This window comes from Protopterus annectens, chromosome 5.part0 (assembly GCF_019279795.1).
Source record: "Protopterus annectens isolate FY-2018-M chromosome 5.part0, PAN1.0, whole genome shotgun sequence".
NCBI lineage: Eukaryota > Metazoa > Chordata > Ceratodontiformes > Protopteridae > Protopterus > Protopterus annectens.
The window spans coordinates 1,492,821,655-1,492,842,118 of record NC_056735.1 but is presented as its reverse complement, the minus strand read 5'-3'; the positions used below and the strand labels follow the sequence as shown (position 1 = coordinate 1,492,842,118).

The following is a 20,464-nucleotide window of genomic DNA, read 5'->3' as shown; positions in this document are numbered from 1 at the left end:
AAAAAATGTATTAAACATTTCACAACACAGACATAAAATACATTAAAACACACACACTGTTTATGCCTTCCTCTGAATATATACAATTAATAATGGAACTGAACTATTGCAATAAAATAAAATAAAACTGCTAAACACACCTAATAATATGAAAAATCCAGGTCAGAGACATACCCCAAAGCTAATCAGCAGCCATTATTTTACAGGAAGACATCTATACTGTCAGCTGACTATAATGCAAGCAACTTCCCAGTCCACTACTATCCAAAACATGGCCACAAACTCAAACGTGCACCTCTAATGCGTGAATGTTAAAATTCCTCTGAAATGAACCTCCTCACCTATCCTTATTCTAAAACCAAGTTAATTCCAAGGCAGACAGTATACTAGCAAGACATAAATAAACTTCCCTAAAATGGAGATTTAACTAATAAAATGAAATACTCCTAACTACCCCAACTCTACCATTGTCTCTCAACCCAAAAAATGAAAGAAAATCCATCAAAACCTACCATCCATCCACAAACTTGTACTCCAAACAAGTCAGTAAAGAGGAAAAGGAAACAGCCAATAAAAAAAATCACACAAATGAATGCTCTATAAAAGTAACTTTGTATAACCTAACCTACAGTAATTCTGACTCTTATTGCTAAAGCAATTTCCTAAAAAAATGGCTTAGTACTGTGGATGCTACTGTAACTCAAAAGGAAATAGTAAATAACTACAGTCCACTAAAATCATTGAGGTTACTTGTATATACATAAAAGGACAGGAAAAATTGGTAAATGAAATATGTGAGGCCGCTGTTAGATATATAAAAATATATTGTACTGTAATGCTTAGAGTATACGTTTCACATCTCATTACAAATCCTTTTCCCTAACTTTACATTAGAAGCCTTTTTTTTACTTTTTTCCCCTAAGCCAGATTGGCCTGATGGCTTCTCTACCACCACCCAATCAGCTCACTCATTTCATCGGATGGGAGATGGGCATTCCCAGGCTAGGTGAGAGTGAGAGTTCCTGCCTGAGTAGCCACGTTAGCCCTTTCATTCCTCAGTACAAAAGTTATGTGGTATAGAGTTAGACATGTTGCTGGTCCCATAGAACAGCTTTCTAGTCCCAGGAAGAGCATTGCCTCTTTTAGCTGCATTCTGAGCTCTGCTATGCATTGCCTGCTGTAGGCAGCATATCTGTGTACACTCATCCGGCTACCTGCATATACACATGCACTGTGGCAGCATGTGTTCACTGGCTCATGCTCCGTCGGTACAACATGTAGTATTCACATTATGTGTCACCCCAGGAAGGGTGAATCATTCCCATCTTCCCCATCCTGCTCTGTTAGTCATCTGAGTCACTAATCAAACTTGGGATGCCTGAGCCTTAATCATGGCTTTATCTTTTCTTATCAGTGGAGCTAGCTATTACAAGATGTTATATATAAATGACAGTAGGTTCTATATGTTCAGTCCATAATTAAACAATAACATATGCTTGGGCATCTGCTGAACAGGTATTACTGCACACTTTGGTTGTTATGAGACAGGAGCCAAACAGGCATGTGCTGAACAGATATTAAAGTGCACTTTGGTTGGTATGAGGCAGGAAACAAACAGGCAAGTACCTTACAAATCTAGACATATAATATTTGTGTAGTTATTTAAATTTTAAACCTACAACACAGCAAATGGCATTTTTTTGCAGTGATTCTGTCAGGGAATGTATTCATCTACAGCAGGCATGCATTGCTCAGCAAAATTTGTCCAGCTCTATAGTCAGCCAAATTGCTTGATCTTCTGAACCCATTACATATATATTGATATATATTGGCTTCATAAAATGTGTGTGTGCATCTTTAAATGTGTATTCAGAATGTGTACTTTAATGTGGAGGGTGGAAATATTCTCACAGCAATTAGTTGGATCACAGGCTCATAACTGACAATTATTGTGGTATAAAAAGGAGTAGCCTGGAGACTAAATACATGATGCTAAATCCCCACTAGTGGGTAACTAAAGATGAAGACCTGACAGAGTGGAGTGAGGGACAGCCCTTTGGGGGCTTTTTTGTGGAATGTATCCTGTAGATATCACCTGAGCATTGGACATTGGAGAGGTGTGCAGTCTTCAACTTTTCTTTTGGTTAAAAAACAGACTGTATGCTGAAAGGGCTGGATAGACTAAAAACTATTACAATAGTATTGTTTGTTTTATTTTCAAACTACAAAGCTAAGTAAGCTAATATTTTCCTTTGTAGATTATTGAATTAATGTGTGTTTTTTACATATGTTTTACCTCCATTGTATGTGTGCATATGTGTGTGTGTGTGTGTGTGTGTGTGTGTGTGTGTGTGTGTGTGTGTGTGTGTGTGTGTGCGTGTGTGTGTCTTCATCCACCTAATGTATTCATTCAGTGCTTACCCCCCCACCCCCCACCCCCACAGTTATGCCTGTGTTTTAAATTTTACATGTTTTTATGAGTGCTGTGTCAAGTCTGACAGATATGTCCCTACAGTGGCAGTTCTGTTAATAATATAACTAACATTCAGTTAAATGAATGACATTTATTTGCGGTCAATATTTTAGTTTATGTATTTTCATGTAAACTAAATTTTAACCTGAGTCTGACACCAACCTGGACAGTAGAGACTATGTTTATAAGGAAGCTTTAAGAAGTATATTGTTCACATTTAAATATTTCTCTCACTTTCTCTCTTTTTTTTTTTTTGCACATATCAACAAGGGTCAATATTAATTAAGAAAGAAAAAGAAACTCTACCATCATCACTTCCTTTTTGATTTCGGAACCCTATTAGTTAATTACTCATCTGCACTACCATGTGTATTTTTATCTAAAGCTTTTATTTAGCAGCATATGTATGGCTCCATAGCCACGTCTGGTGGTTTTATTTCCAAAATGACAACTATATTTTCTAATACATTTGTCATAGTAAATAGACAAAAGCAATAACATAACCAACATTGATTACCTTTTAGGTTAAATTGTTATTAGTGAGCATACTGTATGCAAGGCATCTGACTCTTCTAAATCTACATTGATTTTTCTAAGAATATTTCATTTTTTCCAGCCATAAACCCATATGATTCACTTATTAACATTTGTTTTATAGATTCTTATGCCAGGGCTCATTTTTAAATTATTATATCAGAATGGTAAAACAATGTACTGTTTCTTAAAATTGATATAAGACACAGAAAAATAAGGAAGAATAGTCCCTAAATTTAATATACTGATGACTAGGTGATGCTAATATGATAAGGGATTTATTTACATATCTGTTTTTACACCATGCTTGATCTATAAGCAAAGGAAGAATAAGAAAATAGCAATAAAATGAAATTTCTAGAAGGAAGGTGAATAGCAAGAGTGTTAGTAGAGACTTGCATTCCTTAGGAAGCTGGTAAAGGAGCAGAGAAACTGAAATTTTCTTTTGTAAATAATGTTGATTGGATAACTGTTGAAGTTGCAGTATTTCAGCTGTGTGAGTTGAATGAGATTAGTCTGGTTCAATTAATCTTTTCTTTTGAAATATCAGTCATGTGGATAATGGTGTCAACAGGGAAGAAGGGCATTTAAGTTAGAATGTTTTACGCATTTTGGACCTAGTAAAGAAGAACATGTGATCTTTGCTTTCTTTGTTTGTTTTTGTTTTGTTTTTTGTTTTTTTGTCAAGGAACAGATTGTTTCAGAACAGACAAATGTGGTGGAATGACGAGACAAAGGACAGTGTTTATAGTTGGGAAGTTGGAAGACTTGGGTGGTTATGTTGTCCTTACCAAGATGATCCTGGGATACATTAATATTTATTTGGAATGTACGGTGCACACCCAGAGCAAGGTAATCAGCTTTCCAGAATGGTATTTTAGGTCTACTGTATTCTACAGAGCTACATTTGAAGGTGTCCTATAGTTGCTCAGTCTTCAGGTAATTACTAGGTTCATTGTATTGCTGCCTCTCAGGGCACTTGCTTCCTTGGACAGACAACATCAGAAACAATATCCACTCTTCCATGAGGAGAGCAGATGTTTTTTGTAGCTGAAGGGATTTTTTTAAACCATTTCTGAAAACCTGTAGTCAGTTTTAGTGCCTGAGAAACCACTTGTAGATAATATGATAGAGAAAGAGGGGCTTTGCTGACTTGCGTATACCATAGCTTCATCACTGTAAAGGTAGAGTTCGGTACGCAAAATAGTGTGGATGTGTTTAGTACAAACGCACTAGAATTTTCTGTGTTGTGGGTCAATGCCCCTGCCAATACATTCACTCTTTTGTCTTTCTATTTTTAGGAGCTGAGAAAAGACTTAAGAGAAATGAATCAAGAGTTAGTCGTTGAGGACACTGGAACCAATGGACAGACTGCATGAAAGGTACGGTTTAATTTCTTTGCTTGTTGCTTTCTGGCACCTCTGTGCCTTTATGTAGTTCCACAAGACAAGGACAGCAGCTATATGACTTTTAATGACAGAGGCTTTAGTTCAAATGACTGAAGCTATGTGTGTAATACCTGTTTGACCTAACCCTAAACAATGTTAATGCTGAATTTGCAAACTACATTTGTTATGGTATACTTTATGGATACTATGCTGTTCTACAACTTGGATGTTATACTTACATTGTCAAAATGTATGCTCTCAAAACAATGCATGCAATTATTTTTTCTGTTAGAGATACTGATTGTGTCACTTGGACACTACCCAAAGAACTAGATATGGCTGATGTCTGAAAAATCATTTGGACACATTACAAGACAGCAGCAAGGATGGTACTGAACTGATGGTTAAAGATATGATGTTAAAAGGTATTCACATATTACCTAGCCATTGAGTGCCATTATCTTTAATAGAGTTTGATAGAAGGTCAGGAGTCAGAGATGCCATTTTAGTATAATTATATAAGAGAAATTACTTTTGGAGAAAGTCAGCAAATGAGTATCCAGTCTCCCAAGATTCTGTTTTATTTGCAACCTGTCTCAAAGCTTAATGTTTTCCATTTGCTACAGATAATTAAAATTTTTTAATCCTTGTTTTTAGTGCTCCTATAAGTTCAAATGATTTTGGTCCCTTACATTCTGTACAAGTTTTGTTTGAAGAATTATTTTTTTATATTCCTTTTGAAAGTGCTGCTCACCAGCATCAATGTATAAGCCTGCTCTCACAAATGGTGCTCTGCTTAAATAAATATTATCATTTCTCAAACAAACATAATATGTCTAAGAGAAAACTACATTTTCTTAAGTCTCATTGAGACACTAGGCAGCTTGACTCTATGAAGTAGATACACTCCAAGAAATTGCAAACTATAACAATTAATAAAGTACCAGCAATTAATTAGTGAAAGATCTGACATACTAGGTTCATAGGATGATACTAGGCTATTGGCCCAGAGGCCTTTATAAGCCTAGCCAAGAATTTTGTCCATGTTCCCTCAGTCAGCACCTGTTTCCCCTGTCCAGCATGAACACAGGTGGGATCCCAGGGATATATTTTCTGTTTCCCATCCAGTTGTCACGGGTCCTCTTAAAGAGGGCTAGAGAGGACTCTGCTTGACATGGAGAGGGAGTCTATTCCACAGACCGGGGGAGTCTTCGGAACACAAATCTATCCTGCCAACTAGTTCTATTAATGTCACAGACCAGGTTAAGGCCTTGCATGCAGGTTGTGCGAGTGGAGTTTGTCTTACGGACATGCAGCAACTCCATCAAGGCTGGGTCTGAAATGGCCTTGTATGCCAGACACAGGTCACCTCTGAGCAGTTTGTATGAGACTGAGTAGAGGGACAGGGCTTTTAGTCTATCTGTATTGGACAGGTGTTTGAGACCCTGGATTTTCCTGGTCAGGAACATCTGTGGTCTGTCCGACTGCTGCATGTGCTTGGCAAGGTACATGCCGAAGGGGACACTGTACTCAATAATGGGTCTGATAAGGGAGGAGTACAGGGATGTTGTGACCTCCTTGTTCCTGGATGAAATAGCCTTCTTTATGAGGTGGGCCATGTAGAAAGCCTTCCATACAATGGAGGCAACATTAAGAAGAGAAATAGCATAGAAATAGTACTAAGAAGAGAAATAGCATTTTTAGTCTGTGAAAAACATAAAGTGTAGTAATGACAATAGCAATCAAATTAAAAACTTAAAAATGTGCATTTTACTTGCAAGAAAATGGGGTATCATGAGTTGTCGGTGGTGGTGTAACAGCAATCAGCCGTGACAGATGGGGATCTAAGCTTTTGTGCTAATGAACATAATTCAAAGTGTGTGGGAGGGGGGCATTTAAGAACAATGGATTACCTGTTAATCTTCTGTCAGGAAAAGTAATAAGAAAGGCATAATACCAAGGCATCTGAGTTAACCTGTTTACTCAGATGTGCATCTTCCCTTTATAAACATTTACCCAACTTTATTAATGCATTATGTGACTTTTTTAATACATGCATTTTGGATCTTTTCTTTAAAATCATATGCCTTCACTAAAATATAACATGGAAATTAAAACATTTCAGAAAAGTAAATAAATGAATAAAACTATTTGCTGAAATATATGTGCAGAAGTTATGCACTTGTACTTTCATTAGATCTCCCAACCTTTCCCCTTCATGGTCTTTACTGAAATATCCATAGCTAAGAACTGCACATCCCCCACCTCGAACAATGATTACCTGTGTCACTTTTTTACATGTTTAATAAAGATGTTTAAACATATATCTCATGGCCGTCTTGTAGTGCTGCACATTTTTATGTAACATTGTTCATTTAAATGTCAGAATCTGATCTTTATTTGTCAGTATTGAGATTCTTACATTTATGTTTGGTGTACTGTTATGCAGCTGTCCTTAAATTCATTGAATATGGGCTTATTTTGTGTACAACCTTAGCGATCACATTTATGTTCATGCATAATGTTTATCAAATTCCTTTTGTAGATTTGTTATTTTATTTTTTGCTGGTCCCGTCTTAACAGACATTAGGAAAGTAATGCAGTTTGCCCTGGATTACATTATAGAACACAGTAATGTATTTTATTATTCACAGGACTGTACAAGAATAGCTGCCTTAATGGGCCGTTTTACGCCCAACCAATTTTTTCAGAAGTGAGAATCAAACCTTGTACCTTATGTCTATGAGGTAAACACCTTAACCATTTTGCCAACTCACCAGCTCCCCTATGAGCATGTATGCAGAACAAGGCAGATGCAAATCATGCCTCTGCAAAATCATGTTTACTGCCTGCATGCTATTTTTCTTTGGATATTTTTTCAGCACTAAGGTTGCCTCTGAGATGGAATGGTTGTCCTTGCACTGCTGCCCTGCTGCCCATCCTTTAAACTTTCCGTGTATCTTACACACGCACACACACACACGCGCACACACACACACACACACACACACACACACACACACACACACACACACACACACAGACACACACACACACACACACACACACGCACACACGCACATACGCACATATATGCACATGCATATAGATAGATAAATAGATATTTCTGAATATATATATATATATATATATATGTATATATATATATATATATATATATATATATATATATATATATATATATATATATATATATATATATATATATATATATATATACATATATATATGTGTGTGTGTTTCTCCTGAGGGCACTCAGGAGAGGGATTGATAAATGAATACCCAAAGTAAGTAGAAAGCAATATGTGAGCTAAGCATTTCAGATTTAGATCAGGATATAAAGCAATCATCCCAGTATTTGCAGTGACATCATACCTCTCCACTTTTTTAACATAAAAAATTGTGTACAAAGCCAAAAATAATGGGGGGAGTCTGAGGTCAAAAATCAGGAACAAATTTTAGATATTGCTCTTGCAAACATAAAAAAGCTATAGACTCCCAGGTTTTGCATTAAAATGCATTTTCCTGGTCAATATAATGTCTGAAACTCAAATGTCCGTTATTATTTAGTAATAGAAATCCTCAATAATTTGCCAGAAAAGCACACATTTTTGCCAGAAAAACACAAATTTTATGAGGGGCACATAAAAAAAATTAGGCGAAAATCTGGGCAGTTAAGACATATAATCAGAAACAACAGAGCTTTTCATAAATTCATCATGAAACTGATTGAGCAGCTAAAGGAACTTTGCAAATTTAATAAATTGATAACCTTTGGGATTCAGGTTTTCTTATATGCTGTTTACAAATCACCTACTTATAGTATAATACGTCAAGCTCATTCATATGCTTTATATTGCTCTCTTATTTTGTCATGCAGATCTATTTTACACAAATTGTAAATATCGTTTAATTATCTGTCCTATACATACAGTAAATATTGTGCAGGATTTCTTATACACTCTAATTTTGTATACCCTATTATTTTATAATAATATATATCCAGTTTTACTAGTGTGTGTAAACTTGTACACATTTCAAATAGAATATGTAAACCTTTTTTCCCCAATGTTTTACTTCTATTAATTTTTGCTGCCATTTGGCCTGTAGTGGACTGGCATCAGCCCAGAATTAGTTCCAGCTCCCTCATGACAATGAAATGGATTATATAAATCTCAGAAAATGAATGAAATATACAGCAGAGGTAGGAGACATTAAAGTATAACTACAAGTGGTAACAACTCATAAATAAATCACTTGGCTCATTCTAAGAGCTGCTGCAAAGGTCAACAACATGGCGTTTCTTTGCTGCAGCCGTTGTCCTTGAATGCATAGACTCCACTGATTAAATGGAGGGCTTTAGAGATGCTATCATTATAACAGTGAATATACTTGGACTTTCCTTGAAAAAGAGTGTCAAACCTTTGGATACAATATAGAGAAGGATCACCACACCTGGGGTGCTCTAGGAACTTAGGCTATGAATAAATACCTATTATTAGACCGTAAGGCCTGAGAGACAGCAAGGGATGGGTATAATATGGTTGTAGAGAGCTGTCTGAGGGATGGTGGAAAAGGGTCATATTGCCAAAGAAAGATGAGATGAGTAGACACTTGTAAGATACATTCTTTGCACTGACCAGGTAGGTGGCAAATTGCCAAATTATCTACCATTGATTGTAGAGTGGAAATCAATAACATATAAGTGGAAGAGATTTGAAACTAGCTATTGAAGGCTGTCTTGTCTTCATGGGATTGATGCACTGTGTAGGTGCTTTCCAGTGGTGATCATTCACACGTTTGTATTGACATCAATCTATTATCTTCTAAAGAGCTGAATTTAGCCTGAAAAATGTTATTTCTTTGTTATTATAATTGTCTCGGCTGACTTTTCAGGGATGCTGGTACTGGAATTGCTGCTTTCTGATTTTATGAAAAGCTAGTCCTCTTTGACAGAAATGAAACAAATTAAATCAGCATCTTAAATCAGACCTAACACTTAACAAGACCACAGCTGAAGCAAAACGCAATAAAACTGAAGTGTTGAAGCTCACATTCTGTTTATTGTTAACCTTACTGCTGGCCTATACTGTTATTTAAAATTAGAGTGTACCTGTTGTGGTTGCTTGGGGTAGGAATGGAAGTTTTATAAGAATATTTTCTACATTTATTCTCTTTGGCCTTCTGTGTCATTTACAGTACACAATTAGATGGTACCACTGCAATTTAAAAATAAGGCTCACTGTCATTCACTGGTTTAACAAGCATACTGTGAATTTCAGATTTTAAAGTGAGAAAGGTCAATGTCGGTGAACAGTGGAGACTTATTAAACTGGGAACTGAAGCCAAAGCAGTCTTTTGCTGCTTTGAAAGCTATTAGGACATGTGTTGCCGGTCACTGTGCTTTCCAGATACTTTAATTGGCTATGTTTTTCTTCTCAGTCTCTAGCTATTACTTGTTTGTCTGTATAAGCATATATACAACACACCCTCATTTACTTATATGTAAGTGAATCATGTTATAGTAGTAGAATATTTGCATTTTGTTCCTAAATAAAGTGTCAAATATTCTTAGCTGTGCTTGTGTTTTTTATTGGTGTGCTTCCTTAAATAATAATTAATCCCACCTACGATGCGCATGACCTAGCAGGATTAGATTAATAGTGTGCCTTAGAGTCAGCCTTCAGCAGACAGTCCAGACTCACAATGCCAACTTGTATTGTTCAGTTCTGAAACAGTTACCTACTCTACATTCAAGGCTGACCCATTGGGATGGCAGAATTCAGCCTGTCATATGTCATCAATATTTGTCTTTAATAATGCATTGGACACTAGTGTGACCCTGAAACAGCTAGTACCCTCCTGTGTGGCATAGGCTTTTTTGCTGCTTTATCCCCAAAAACATGGCTGTTCAGAAGTTGAAATGATGTACTAATTGTTTTGCCTCTTAAAAAGTGCAGGAAGCTGATAGGTTGTTATCATGTGGCTGTGGCCAAGCATAGGCAATCATGGTCATCCATCCCACAGGTGCAAATAAATTCCCTTTTGTAATTAACCCCCACAAGCAGACACAGAAATGTAGACATGTGCACCCCCCCCACACACACACACACACACACACACACACACACATACATACACGTATTATTGTCCAGCCTTGTATTGGCTTAATAGGACTTCAAGCAAATCCACTACTAATGCTTCACTAAGTAAGCAGTATATTTTTACATAGCCTGTCTGCCTTTGTCTAGACTGACCTTCACTGATTTCATGTTAAGTACTTTTTATGCACTGCAGCACAGTTTGGGTATGCTGTCAGTACAACAGAGAACTGTGTAGCTCTTTCAGGAAACAAAAAAATAGCTCAAGGCTGTTAGCAGAACAAAAAAGGCTTAAGAGTTGCAAATATCCACTGTATTTCTATGCAACATGTTCTGTTCTTCTAGTAGAAATCTGATGCATATTTTGCTAAAGATACAAAATAAAAAGAAACAAGAAACAACCCAAAATTAAGTTATGTTTACTCAACTACGGTTTCCCTGCTGGCCTGATTAACCTGCCTTTAGTTAACAAGCTTTTCCTCAATTTACCACCAGTAATGTGTATGAGTCTTGGGAGATACCTACTGTAGGAATGCTTATTTTGGTAAGTACTGCGTCATGCACACCAGTGTTTTAACTCTCTAAGGGAAGCATCAGTACTCCTTGAATTAAATCCATATCTCAGGCTGCCATGTGTTTGCCCTACTTCTGCATCTTAGAGAGTTATGTTCAACAGGCCTTTCCCCTTACCAGGTATTTAAGGTGATCTTATTCCCGAAATCAGTTCACAACACTGAAGTTTTCATCTTTTAGTTAAGTTGGCTTGCCTTATAACCACAATTTTGTCTAATTTTCCCACTAATTCTGTTCTCTTTCAGTGAAAATGTGGTTCAGTTCTGAGACCCTCCACATTGTACTATTCACATATCAATTTCCACTTTGCACTATTTGAAACATTCAGACACTTCATACATACCATGTGATCTCATACAGTGCTTACATTTCACTAGTGCTAAATTTAGCAAATGCTCCTCACGTAAACTCCAAAGGAAGCAACTGTTAGCTTTCAAATGTAACTATCTGTGGTGGTAATGGGACCTTTCCTCTTTTTTTTTTTTTGCCTTTATAAATTTGCTGAAATTATGTGTTGTATATTTTTGTGCTTTTGTGTTTTTGGTTAAATACTGGTCAAGGATAGTTTTTAATCACATTGATAGATAGTTTTGCATAAAAATGCAAAGGTGCATCAGAAAAATAAAAGTACACACACACACCAGTCAATTCAAGGTTGGTACAGACAGTCTGGATTTTGGTGAAGTGCTTACCATCACTAATCAACCCCCCCCCCCCCCCAGCCAGTGAAAAATTGCAGAACAAAGCAGTGTGAGGTGATGTTACCATCCCAGCTAAGTGGAGGAAGAAGCACTCAGAAGTGAAACTGCAGATTCCGGTTATACCTTTTCAGAGTAGAAAAGGAGACCAGCTGTCTAGGGGACACTATGGTGTGTCTTCTTCAGCTTCATCAACAGGTAGTTTATGCTCCTTATGTTGTCAATGTCTTTATATGGTGAATTTTGTTTTATCTTTGATAATGTCTAAACTACTTTCTGTGGTCACACAACTTAGAGAATATGAAAAAGGAAGGTGTGTTTGCTTTTCTTTAATTGTTCACTTGTCTGTGTGCTCTTATGTAGTAATATGTACTGCAGGCTGGGATGTGGTGGTGGGATGCAGGAGGCTGCAGCTTCTTAGAAAAATGTGCACTTTTGTTTATTTAGAAAACTGACGGTGGTGTTAGCAAGATTAGATGTTTTAGTTACAAGTTTATATGTCCTGACTTATGGACACCTGGTATCCATTATCAGTCCAGCTATTTGGCCCAGGTGTTGGTAGAGGGCCCATTGCTCTTTCATGTGCTCATTTCAGACACAGTTATGTACATCAGAAAAAAACAGCCTTTTTTAGAGGATGCCAAGATAGGGGCAGTGGCAGGTGATGACTGAGTGAGGGATGTTTGAAAGAATTTTGGAGAAATTAGCTAGCTGGGCGAAACAGATTGCAATGACAATTCACTGGTAATAAATGCAAATGGAACTCAACTGCACGGAACAGGAAATGAACTGGGTATTTATTTCATTTTATTTCTTTTGCTTGACATTTGTTAATGAGGATGCTCTGACCCAGCATTGCTCATTTTCAGCAAAGGCTTGGTAGAAAAACTTCAAAATGTATAAAAACAATATATGTCACAACAAGTTACAACATTTACAATGTTTGGAACAATCAGGTTTGAACAAAAGGTTTGTACAGGATGATACATATAATAAATGTACTTTAAAATGGATGGCATGTTTAAGTAGATAAGACATAAATAAGTGGAGATAGTTGAGAGTTACAGAAAGGAAAGATAGCAAGGAAAAAAGTAAGACAGGAAGAGGGAAGCTCAGATAAATATAAAATGAGACTAGAAAAAATGGAAGGTCAGAAAAGTATAGGTACAGATTGAAGGTAAACAAATTATTTTTTGAAGAAAACTTGTGCTTTTTCCATAAAAATATGTTGTGTATTGAGGGAAACTGTTATGACTGTATTGGACTGTCACTTCTTGTCCGCGGAGCTTTTTTGTATGAATACTTGTGTAAACATCTGTGTATAGTAACACCACCGCTAGACAGTCAAGGGAAACAAGATGCTCTGGTGCATCTTAAGAGAAACGGAATACAAGAACAAGAAACTCATTCGACTGCTTCACTGGGCTCGGCACAGTATCCCTGGTGGAGGGCAATGCTGTCCATTTTTGGAGTCCTGGCAAAAAGAAAAAGAAAAATGGCCATAGTAGAAAGGGTGAAGAGGAAAACAACTAGGACAGCTAAAGAAATAGAAGCTAATTACAGCTGAAGGTTGAAAGAGCTTTTTGTTTTTAAGGGAAGATTGAAACTATTGTATTTATTTTTTGTTAGAGACGAAAGGCTTTATAGGTCATTTTCCAGGTGAACAGAAAGGGATTACAAATGTAATGTAACTGAAAGGAATTTGAAATATAATGTAAGGAGTAAGGGAAGAGAGACAATGGCATTGCAAAGACAGATGAGTAAATTCTGAACTGGACTTGAGGACATTTTGATTCTTGGAGAATGTGGTACATGTATAGAATTACCGAAGTCTACACTATACAGGGGGCGTCAGTGGTCTTCAAAAGAACATTGGGCAAATGGTGCTTCGTTGTGGTTGGGAATGAGGGAAACAGCTGCAGACTTGGTGGACCAAGCAGTTAGACTGTTTTCCTGTGGGTGATTTTATATATATATATATATATATATATATATATATATATATATAATATAATATATCCATATAAATGACAAATATCTGACAATGAAACTGATACAATGCTATGTCTACCCAATACTTCAGGCCAGGAGAAATAAAATTGTGGAACCATAAAAATCAACAAAACAGAAAGTAGTAGTTGGACACTACAGCGTCTGGAAGGATAGTGTCAATTAAGTTTGATGAAGAGGAGATAATACTGACCAGCACATAATAATCCATTTTTGCAGAGTGCTGTTTGACTCGTTAATTTTGTTGGTCTGTCTCTTGGGATAGATGTGAGACAGAAGTTAATTAATTATTGTTCTTCTTATGAAAGGCTTTGTGCCCCCCAGTGTGCAGTCGCATACCCCCTTAGAAATGGCAAGTATCAAAGTAGACATGTTAACCAAGAATGCTATGTATAGGCACACTGCAGATATACCCATCCTTCAGGTACTGCAGTCCCCACATCCTCATGTGTCATTTATTTAGTTCCAAAATCCTTAAATATGTGAGCTACAACTCTTGGATTATTGAATGAAAAGCTAATGTCTTTTTTTTGTCTTTTTCATTTTATATTGCAACACCACAGGTTAAATTTGTGCATCTGTGTTCACTAGCCTTACTTCATTGTGCCCTTTTACATTTGCAGAACTCTTCCATCTGATTCTACCTTGGACATTATTTGAAAGTTAGCAAATGCAATCTTGACAGTGTATTGGCATCAGTATGAACCAAAATTGAAAAACAAATCCCTTAAAAAGGCATTTTCTGCCATCCCTCTTCAGAAAATATCCTAGGAAGGAATAGCCAACTAACATTAGACCATTATCCTCTTGATTTAAATCAAGACATGTATTCTGATGTCTCTGAGCAGGGAAGATCAGGAAATCTTCTCTATGTATTTGTCAGACAGAGTTAAGAGCCCTTATTCTTGGACTGTGTGCTCTTAAGAGGTTGTGTCAGCAGATTACACTTAAACGTAAGAAGTAGATGCAAATGGTTTAATTTGTCATCCAGTCTTACTATATACAATTTGAAGGCAAAGACAATTAAGTTAAGTGCAGGTAATTTTAAGTACAAACCAAGAATAGTATCAGGTTACCATTTAAGTGACTTCAGTAGTGAAGGAAAGAGAACATACAAGACTGCATTGTGCCCTAAATTAGGTTATGTAAAATGAAAGAGTGAAGCAATATCTGTTATTGCTCTGATTTTGTATCCTGAGTCTTTTAATACAATCCCTGAGGGACTGACACAGAATAATCTTTAGCAAAGATCTAGTAAGCAAATTTGAATGGAATATAACATCTGTAACATTAGTACACCAAAAGCAGTCTCTAAAGTAACGGGAGGGAGGTTGGCATAGTGGTTAAGGTGATTACCTTACAGACACAAGATGCAGAGTTTGATTCTCACATGGGATAATTGGCTAAGCTTAAAATGGCCCACGAGGGCAGTTAGCTTAGTACTAACCTATAAACATATATACTAAGAATGTACATTGTATAAAGTGGTAGTTAGATGTAACTGCTAACTATTCATGAGCCTTTAACCCTTGACATGTTCCTTTAGTAATTATAGTAGTTAAAACAATTCAACAGGTAAGGCAGATTCAGACATATATGGATTAAAACTAAATTATTCCTTAACTCCTATAGAAGTGAGAAATACTTATAGTCATCTTAGCAAGCAGTGCATTCAGAAATCACTTTTATGGGCATAGGACAGCACTTCTATGCACAGAAGATGTTTTTTTTTTTTTTTCTAGATTGTCTCCAATGTGTGAGCAAACTCAGGGGTTAGAGCTTTTGCTCAGCAATCGGTACTTCTTCACAGCATTTCAAGTATGAGAATATGAGACCTGCCACTTTTCATGAGAAAAGAAGCTTCTTGTATGTAAGATTAGCTACTCATGTTTTCTCCATGGGACAGGAACTAGTGCCTTCATTCTCGTATTTGCAGGTAAGCTATAGTGATTAAGGAGGTACTGCAGTCGGACTCCTTAACATAGTCACCATTTCACAGAGGGTGAAATTTCTGCTGTCAGAATGCAGGACACTATAGCATCATTACACACCAGCAACATGGCTGGAACTAACAACAAAAAATATGACACACATTAAGCAATGTCCTCTTTTGTCAGTTGGCCCAGTGGTCCATCATTTCATTCGACAGTATTTCTGACCTTGTTTGCAGACTACACAAACCAAAGTCTCTGCAGGGTATGCACTGAAATAGTGGACAGAATAGCTAATGACTGCTGGTCTTTTGCAAGGCAAGAAGTTGTGCCTTCGTTAGTCCGATCTAACCAGGGCTGACAGTTTGCCACATTCCATTGCAAAGCACACAGGTAAGATGGCAGAACATCACACTGTTTGCCACCATGTTATGACATGTCCCAGGAGTAGATGAACTGAGCACATTGAGAAGTCATTGTTTTAAGTTCCAGATGTATTCTAGACTAACTAACTATTAGAATGTATTCTCTAACCTGCTTCAGGTAGTTTTTTTTGTTTTGTTTTTTTTAAGAAGGTAGACCATGTGATAGAGAAACTTAAAGTATCTTGGTAATTCATTGTTCATTTGCCCAAAGACATGCTGTAGGTGAATTGGTTGTTGTTGTTTGTCTTTCGGCTTTTTTCCATGGGACAGGAAGGAGTTGCCACAGCGGAACTCTGGTCCACTATTGATTGGCAGTAGATTTTTATGAAACACCGAGGTGCCAGCTTGACGTCCAACCTTCAACAAAGGCACGCCCATTTACACATGCATGTCTTTCAAACACTACCCAACCGCGGGGAGGACATGTTAAATTGGTGATCCAGCAAATTGCATGTAGATATGAGCCTGTGTGTGTGTGTGTGTGTGTGTGTGTGTGTGTGTGTGTGTGTGTGTGTGTGTGTGTGTGTGTCTGTCTTTGTGTGTATGTGTCTGTATCTGTGTATTTGTCTCTATCAGTTTACATCAGTGTATGTGTGTGTCCCACAACAAACTGACATCCTACCAGGACTGGTTTCTGTACCTTGTGTACATTGCGTTACAAGACAGGCTGCAGTTCTCCTGTGACTCCGAATTGGATAAAGATGGTAATTAAATACTATATGAATCAGAAAACTTATCAGAGGCTTCCACAGTCACATGGCAGTAACCATCTGTAATGCATGCTTGGTTTGCTAGTGATCTGAAAGAACTTGAATGGATGGATTAGCCCAAACAGACCTTTTTCATTATTTATTCCATATTACATTTGGGCGGCCACGGTGGTGCAGTGGTTAGCATTGCCGCCTCACAGCAAGAGGTTCTCTGGTTCGATCCCCGGCTGGGGTGCCTTCTGTGCGGAGTCTGCATGTCCTCCCTGTGGTCGCGTGGGTTTCCTCCGGGTGCTCCGGTTTCCTCCCACATCCCAAAGACATGCTGCAGGTGGATTGGACACTCTAAATTGGCCCTAGTTGTGCGTGTGAGTGTGCCTTCTGTGGAAGGTTGGGCGCCGGGCTGGCAACTCGACACCGTAAAACTCCACTGCCAATCAATGTGCGGACAAGGTGATCCGCTGTGGCGACCCCTAACCGGGAAAAGCCGAAAGAAGAAGAAGATTCCATATTACATTTATTTTGTAACATATTCTAATCTATATGGCTACCTCTGCTTTGTTCAGAAGGTTTCTGCCTAGCTACTCTAACAGAACAGCAACAATTTTAACCTTACAGACAAGGTTGTTAGCAAAAAAAAAGTAAATATATAAATACATAAATTTTGAGGTAATATCCTCATGGTCAAACATTTATAAAACACTAGGTATTATTTCCTTATGACTTGTATGTCTGACATAATTCACGGACCCACAAATTGCAGGGTCACAAAACATTGGAAAAGTACAGTTTTGTACCTACCATAAATGTAGATGTCCGATAGGTATGCATCTGTAGTCCTAACATATGGGTTGTCCTGCCTCAGGCAGCCCTTCAGTCGGCCGGATTCCAAAGTCTGGTTCTGGCCTCGGCTGATGTTGCACTTCACCCGACGTCATAGCTGCTGTGGTATAAAGGCATCAGCCGACGCCATTTTCCTCAGTGTTTCTTGCCCCAGATGCCAGGTGCCCTCTAGGAAGGCTAAATTTGGATAAATGCAAATAATTCCAAACAGTAGAGAACAAAAAATATATATATATACAAACAAATACACCATAATAAATACCCCCAGCTAGCTAAAGGAGGGGTAAGTACCCTAGGAATACCACAGAAGGGAAGGAGGGTGGGTAATCCTGACTGCAGATGCATACCTATCGGACATCTACATTTATGGTAGGTACAAAACTGTACTATGTCCTTCAAGTATGCATCTGCAGTCCTAACATATGGGTAGAATACCATAGCCAAACTGGGGGAGGAGGCACTAGGATAAAGATGGTGTAGTCAAGATCCCTTGCAAAACAGCAGTTGCAAAACCTGCTCGGGATCTGGAGTATAAAGGAAGATTATAATGCTTGGCAAATGTATGCACGGAGCTCCAAGTAGCAGCTTCTAAAATGTCTTTGGTAGCCACTCCTCGTAGGAAAGCTGTAGTGGTGGCTGTAGCTCTTGTGGAGTGAGGTCTGATATTTTCAGGAGTTGTCTTTCCATGAAAAGAGTAGCAAAATCTAATGCAATTTCCTATCCATTTTGAGATTGTCTGTTTTGAAATTGCTTTTCCTTGCATTCCTGTTGCATATGCTACCAGAAGCTGGTCAGTTTTTCTGTTAGTCTTAGTTCTGTCCAGATAGTAGCGTAATTGTTTGTGCACATCCAAGGTATGTAGTAGTCTTTCCCCCCTGTTCTGTGGGTTGGGGAAGAATGTAGGTAAATGAATTGCTTGGTTCAATGATACTCTGCAGACCACTTTTGGCATAAAAGTAGGGTTAGTTCTCAGAGATACTCTATCCTGATGGAAGATAAGGAAGGGCTGTACTGCCATTAATGCCTGTAACTCAGATACCCTTCTTGCTGAAGTGATCGCTAGCAGGAAAGCAGTTTTCCAAGATAAGAACTGTAAGTCTGCTGTTGCTGCTGGTTCAAAAGGGGGAAGTGTTAACTTTTCCAGCACAAAGTTGAGATCCCATGTAGGTAAAGGTGATTTCCTTGGAGGCTTTACATTTTTGATTCCTCTCAAGAACTGCCTGTGTAGAGGATGAGAGAAGACAGGAGGATCCATGTTGTATTCTGCTGAAATTGCTGATGCATGAATCTTAATGGAGGAGTAGGACAGGCCATTGTGGAACAGTTCTGCTAAGTATTCCAGGATGTGTGCTATGTTTGCCAATGAGACATTTTCTCCCTTTGCTGCACTCCAAATGAGGTATTTTTTCCATTTGGCTGAATAAGTTTTCCTTGTGGAGGGTCTGCGTGCCTCCAGGATAATGTCCTTAACCCTCTGAGATAAATCTGGTTTATTTTGTCTTATGCAATATTCCAAGCAGCTAGCTGCAGTGTTTTCAAGTTTGGATGTAGGATCTTGTAGTTGTTCTGTGTTAGAAGTAAGGGACATAGAGGAAGAGGCCATGCGTGTGTCCGAGACATGCTTCTCAGTAGCGGGTACCAATGTTGCCTCGGCCAGTCTGGAGCTATCAGGATTACCCTTGGCTGATCCTCTTTGATCTTCAGTAGGACTTTGTACATCAAAGGAAGAGGTGGAAATGCATATGCTGTCAGGTTTTTCCAGCTGAAGGAAAGGGAGTCCACCCTCCAGGCAAGTGGGTGGTATGTTCTTGTGCAGAATTTCTTCAATTGGTGGTTGTGTGGGGAGGCGAACAGGTCTATCTCTGGCACTCCCCATTTCTTTGTTATGGCTTTGAAGATATCTGGATGCAGCATCCATTCGTGAGCATCCGTGGTAGTTCTGCTTAAGGTGTCTGCTAGTGAATTTTCTTTTCCTGGTACAAATCTGGCCTGTAGTTGAATGTTGAGATTCAGGGCCACATTCCAGAGGTCCATTGCCATCCGGCATAGAGGATATGAGTGTGTACCTCCCTGTTTGTTGATGTACCACATGACTGTGGTATTGTCCGTCCTTATCAGCAGGTGACCTTGTTGAAGGAGTGGTCTGAATGCCTGGATTGCATGTTTCACTGCCAGCATCTCCTTTAGATTTATGTGTAGATTCAGCTGGTCTTGGGTCCATAGGCCTTGTATACACTTGTCCAGTATGTGTGCGTCCCAGCCTAGGTCTGAGGCATCCGTGGTGATGGTCTGGCTTGGATGTGGTTTGTGGAAAGGCAATCCTCTGTTCAACTGACAGGCCTGAGCCCACCACAGAAATTCTTGTTTCAGGCATGGAATTATTGGAATCTGGGCTTCTAGACTGTGCTTGTGTTGAGACCATACATTCCTTAGGTACCATTGCAACTTTCTCATATGCAGCCTGGCATGCGGAATCAGTATTATGCAGGATGCCATGTAACCCAGGGCTTGCAGGACTTTCCTTGCAGTAAGCTGAGTTTGTGTTGTTAATGTCATGAAATAGACTGGTAGTTGCTTTTGTTTTTCTTCTGTGAGAAAAGCCATCTGAGTTGATGTATCCAGTTCTGCACCCAAAAATGTTATCCTTTGGGATGGTACTAGTCTTGACTTTTGCATGTTTACTGTGTATCCCAAGGCTTGCAACAGTTATATGACATTTTCCAAATCTTTTGTTAATTTTGCCTTGTTGTCCGCTTGTAT

General features: G+C 38.2%; 1 protein-coding gene across 10 annotated transcripts in view; it reads left to right on the top strand.

The window, feature by feature from the left end:
* The window catches only part of TENM4 (teneurin transmembrane protein 4), a 4,497,462-nt gene that overhangs the window by 1,515,325 nt on the left and 2,961,673 nt on the right, over nucleotides 1–20,464 (top strand). For all 10 annotated transcript variants that reach the window (XM_044071318.1, XM_044071319.1, XM_044071323.1 and 7 more), the window contains one exon: nucleotides 4,309–4,389. In XM_044071318.1, the coding sequence (XP_043927253.1) occupies nucleotides 4,370–4,389 (20 nt within the window). In that variant the 5' untranslated portion in view covers nucleotides 4,309–4,369. The remainder of the gene's footprint in view (nucleotides 1–4,308; nucleotides 4,390–20,464) is intronic.